At 49.8% G+C, this 5,647-nt stretch overlaps 1 protein-coding gene across 1 annotated transcript in view; it reads left to right on the top strand.

Moving 5' to 3' along the window:
• The first annotated feature begins 515 nt into the window (after positions 1–515).
• Positions 516–5,647, top strand: part of VTA1 (vesicle trafficking 1) — a 298,694-nt gene continuing 293,562 nt past the window's right edge. Inside the window, exon 1 of the mRNA XM_077486302.1 lies at positions 516–717. Coding sequence (XP_077342428.1) covers positions 612–717 — 106 coding nt within the window. The 5' untranslated portion in view covers positions 516–611. The remainder of the gene's footprint in view (positions 718–5,647) is intronic.

Below are 5,647 nucleotides of genomic sequence, written 5' to 3'. Positions count from 1 at the left end.
TCTCCGCTCTGTTACCCCGCCCACGTGCCCTGTCTCTCTTTCCATCTCCGCTGTGTCACCCCGCCCTCTTCCACACTTCCCTGTCACCCCTCCCATCTCCCCTCTGTTACCCCGCCCTCTTCCACACTTTCCCCTGTCACCCCTCCCATCTTCGCTCTGTTACCCCGCCCACGTGCCCTGTCTCTCCTTCCATCTCCGCTGTGTCACCCCGCCCTCTTCCACACTTTCCCCTGTCACTCCTCCCATCTCCGCTCTGTTACCCCGCCCACGTGCCCTGTCTCTCCTTCCATCTCCGCTGTGTCACCCCGCCCTCTTCCACACTTTCTCCTGTCACTCCTCCCCTCTCCGCTCTGTTACCCCGCCTACGTGCCCTGTCTCTCCTCCCATCTCAGCTGCACCACCCCGCCCACTAAGCAACTCCATTCTCCCGCCCCCAATTGCCTAACCCCGCCCACACGCCCTGTCTCCTCTCCTAGCAGCGTTGGGTCTCCTCCCATCTCGCTGTGTCACCCCCTCGGCCCCACCCACAAACGGGCGGAAGCGGAAGAACAGTGTGTGTATTGTGTGTTGTGCTGTGTACTGTCACTGTATTTTTTTGTGAGGGGACAGAGATGGCCGCTCAGCTGCCTTCCATTCCGCCACAGTTCAAATGTATCCTGCATCACCTGAGGACAGCACAGGAACATGAGAAGAGGGACCCTGTGGTGTCTTATTACTGTGAGTAGTGTGCCTGTGTACTCGGCTCAGTGTGGGCATGTATAAGTGAGTGTCTGCTCAGCACACACCGTATATCATAGTCTGTGGGAAACATACAAGCCTGCTTTATGCTGGAATAAAGGGTTGGCACCACACAGTCTCCTGTATGCTATAAAAGCTCAGTTGTAAACAATGGGCACGTTTTTGTTGTCCGTCCTTTGTGTTTGTAATAGTTGTGGGATGTTTTCTGAGACTAAACCTCAGTATATGTTATGGTGTGTTAGGACTGTGTGCTGGAGACATGATCAGGGCTGCCCGATACTTCCCCAGCTATATGACTGCAACAGCCTTAGAACTAAAGGCAAAACTCTTCTTTGTTTTCATGTTGGATAGAGCAAAGGAGAGAGTTATCTGATTGCTATCTGCCATTGTGGAGATTCCCCTTCACTTCCTGTATCATATCCAAAACCCCTGGTTGTCATCAGAACCAGTGTCCCCAATGGAGCGTATTCCCTCTATTCCTGTTCTGGTGACAACCAAAATGTGGGATTTTCTTTTAAGGCTAGTTTACACTGGCATTGCTTTCTTGTTTTTCAGGGAGCATTTGACAGGTGCTGAGGAGGTGTTGTATTGCCTCTTCACTAATGATGAGCTCAGGCGTGTTCACATGGTCCATGTGCTGAGCCCGCCAGGAAGTCGGTGCAGCGCTGCGCTAATCACAGGCAGTGAGACATTGCCCCAATGCCCGATCTCAGCAGCAGCGCAATGTCTCATTGCCTGTGATTAGCGCAGCGCTGCACCGACTTCCCGGTGGGCTCAGCACATGGATCATGCGAACACGCCGGAACTCATCCCTCCCACCCAGTTTTGCAGCCGAAACGTGACAGAACTCCATCTTGCCACCTCCGCTCTCCGCAGTCACTTGTAAACACAGAAGTCTTCTGTATGAGCAAGAAACAGCTTTGCTTTCAACAGCTTTAGGCTGTAACAGAGCCCCCATGGCGGAGCAAGGCTGGGATAGCTGTCCAGAATGTGAGTGGGAGAATGATCTCCCTACAAGGCAGCGCCAAATACATGGGTAGTAGAGAGGGTAGTAGTAGAGAGAGCCAGCTACACAGGGAGGTATAACAGAGCCAAATCCAGGGGTAGTAGAGAGAGCCAGCTACACAGGGAGGTATAACAGCCCAATACACGAGAGAGAGAGAGAGAGAGAGAGACTGACTCTTACACAGGGAGGTATAACAGAGCCAAATACACGAGTAGTTGAGAAACCTCTGTGTGTAGGTGGCTATAACTGAGCCAAATACATGGGTATTAGAGAGAGAAGGCCACCTACACAGGGAAGTATAACAGAGCCAAATACATGGATAGTAGAGAGAGCCAGCTACCCAGGGAGGTATAACTGAGCCAAATACCAGGGTAGTAGAGAGAGCCACCTACACAGGGAGGTATATCCAAGCCAAATACACAGTTAGTAGAGAGAGCCACCTACATAGGGAGGTATAAGTGAGCCAAATACATGGGTAGTAGAGGGAGAGCCATCCACGCAGGGAGGTATATCCAAGCCAAATACAGTTAGTAGAGAGAGCCAGCTACACAGGGAGGTATAACTGAGGCAAATACATGGGTAGTAGAGGGAAAGCCACCTATACAGGGAGGTATATCCAAGCCAAATACACAGTTAGTAGAGAGGGGCACCTACGTAGGGAGGTTTAACAGAGCCAAATACACGGGTAGTAGAAAGAGCCATCTACACAGGGCTGTACTAGAGCCTCATACATAAGGAGAGGGAGCGCACCCCTAAACCCTGCACTCTACGCAGTCCGTCCCTTTATCCCTGCACTCTGTACGCAGTCCGTCCCTTTGACCCTGCACTCTGTACGCAGTCCGTCCCTTTATCCCTGCACTCTGTACGCAGTCCGTCCCTTTGACCCTGCACTCTGTACGCAGTCCGTCCCTTTGACCCTGCACTCTGTACGCAGTCCGTCCCTTTGACCCTGCACTCTGTACGCAGTCCGTCCCTTTGACCCTGCACTCTGTACGCAGTCCGTCCCTTTGACCCTGCACTCTGTACGTAACACACTCCTGAATAATAAGAGTAGATACGTATTCTTACAGATACAACTGCTGCTGTGGCCTGTGATGAACTCAAATTTGACACCCCCTGACTTACACCTTCTAGTGCAAGTGCTTCACAACCATTTGCATTGTACACAGTTGTGGGGCGCTCCTATTCAGTGGGGATAATTTTTGCCTCGCTGCAAGGCAAAGCATCTTGGGGGCAGCATTTGTATCCCCCTCTCCCCTGCCTTTGCTGCATAAGGGGGAACGGTTGAAAGGGGGCACATAAAAATGTAGCTCTGCCATGTGTTTTTATTACCCCACCCCCCCCCCCCCCAAGATGTGTAAATAAGGCCGTACTTTCACCTTTGGTACTTGCGGAAAACCAAATAGTGAGGGACCCAACAGGTGTTCTAATCCTTCTCCACTTTGTACAAAAATAAAAAATAAAAAGTTTTGCCTTTAGTTATACTTTAAAGTGGTTGTAACTCCTTGCATGTGCCCAGTGAAGTGACTGGCCACAGGTGATACATGGAGATTAAATCAATCCTCCTTTACAAGTTGTACTTGTCTATCTGCTGTCTTCTCTTTTTTTTTTTTTTTGAAAAAGCCTATGGCGTGCAAAACGCACCCAAAAACTTCCACCCGGTCGCAAAAAAAGTGCACACACATAGAGTGAAACACAAAAACGTGCCACCGGTGTCTGCTGTCCTCCACTAGGAAGGACCTTACCCTGATCCCCCGGGGCGTTAGGCTCCAGACAGGGACTGAGGTACCAATACATGGCCCATCCAGCCGAAGCCGGACGACCGCCTTTCTCTGGAAGGTCTGCCGAAACAGACCCACCCAGGTACTAGGGTAGGGTCTCCCTTGAAGGGAGACCCCGCAAAGAGAGAGCGAACCAAGCCAGAAGGCCTATGTCCACCCTCCCACAAGACTTTCAGGGTTGGCCAGAGGACCGACACCCTACTCATCAAACGTGAAAGTGACAACACAAAACGTGACAAACCACACAAATAAAATAAATAAAAAGTGGGGAAAGGATAGTGGAGAAGGAGAGTGAAAAAGTGGTCATTGTGTGATACAATGACCAGGCCCTCCAGCCAGGAATCAAAAATTCCTCTGGTCCTAGCCAAAAGGCCGGGCCCTAGAGGCAGGTGTAAAAAAGCGTGTTATATAGTGACGAGACCAAGGTGCCAGATCAAAGTGCAAGCACAGTGAATATAAGGCACCCCTGAACTGCCACTTCAGGGGCACATCACCATAGGCTTTTCAGCAGAAGCATCCCGACCCCCCCCCCCCCCCCAGCCCAGACCACAGCAGCCCCCACCCCAGCCAGAAAGGCATGGAGATCCAGGAGATTAGTGAGAGCCCTTTTGCCATCAGGCCTCACCCTCGCTCCCATCACTCTTACCTAATTACATTCGGGTAGTACAGGCCGTTCCCCCGGTGGAAGAAAGGGGAACAAACGTTCCCTCCCGAAAAACTGACTAGAGCTAAAGCTTCCCCAATCCAGGCCAGAAGGCCAGGGTCCCCTCCCCTGGCGCCGACCAGTGGTTCTCCATCCTCATCAGAAGGCATCCCTTTCAGCTACGAACCGCTCCGGGTCACCTTCACACCAGCAAGTTTTGCATAGTAACCGCCACCCCTGCTCCACCTCGCCGCAGAACAGGGACGGAAGCAAGCGCCACCTCCTGGTATCTGATAAGAACAGATACTACACTTGATCTTAGCCAAAAGGATGCTGTCTTCTCTTCTCTACATGCATTGATAGTGCAAATTTATGAACTTGTCCGAGCTGTCAGAAAACGGGGTGGAGTGCTGAAATGACACACTGCAGAGCTCAGTGAGAAGAGCTTTGATTGGAGGGAAGGGATCTCTTCCCCCATCCCATCCCATCCCATCCACACGTCACACAGGAACAGAGCTGAGGCTGTCAATCACAATCTTTGTGCTGGAGGTCCCTCCCTTTTTCTCTTGGTGTCAGGAAAACTTGTCAGAAGTGACTCAAGCAGATAGCAGAGGAACAAAGCAACAGACAGAAATGACAGTTAATGCTCTTAATTGAGACAAGTACACACTATAGATAGATGTTTTGTTTATATTTCATGTCTGAGGTTTACAACCATTTTAATTATGTTTATACCCTTTATGGACCAGAGCATTTCCACTATGGATCTGTTAATTCAGTGATGCATTTGTCATTACTTGACTGTATATTCCATGTTTATTATTTTTTTTATAATTGGAGTCTGCAAAGCATTGCAACTGCAATCAGTGCATCACAGGTAGAATGCACATGCTCTTCTCCAACATGCTCTTCTCCAACATGCTCTTCTCCAACATGCTCTTCTGCAACATGCTCTTCTGCAACATGCTCTTCTGCAACATGCTCTTCTGCAACATGCTCTTCTGCAACATGCTCTTCTGCAACATGCTCTTCTGCAACATGCTCTTCTGCAACATGCTCTTCTGCAACATGCTCTTCTGCAACATGCTCTTCTGCAACATGCTCTTCTGCAACATGCTCTTCTGCAACATGCTCTTCTCCAACATGCTCTTCTCCAACATGCTCTTCTCCAACATGCTCTTCTCCAACATGCTCTTCTCCAACATGCTCTTCTCCAACATGCTCTTCTCCAACATGCTCTTCAATCACTGTGAAAAGCACATAGGTGTTTTTTGAATAGACAAGGTAGAAGGGGAGCTATCATTGCAGTAGTAGAGAGGGAATTGAAGTTTCAGTGGCAGAAATCTGATGCTTACAGTATTGCATGAGATAAATGAAGCTAAGACCCCGTTCACATATGTGTGATTTTTCAAAGGAGTCGGGTGCAGTTTGGTTCACCAGTTTAGGTGCAAACATTTAAACGTGTATGACACCTATAAT

The sequence above is a fragment of the Lithobates pipiens genome, unplaced genomic scaffold (assembly GCF_037356315.1).
Source record: "Lithobates pipiens isolate NorthernLeopardFrog02 unplaced genomic scaffold, aLitPip1_a1.2 Scaffold_18, whole genome shotgun sequence".
Taxonomy (NCBI): domain Eukaryota; kingdom Metazoa; phylum Chordata; class Amphibia; order Anura; family Ranidae; genus Lithobates; species Lithobates pipiens.
Note: the sequence above shows the minus strand (reverse complement) of the source record. Positions and strands in the feature narration are given on the sequence as shown.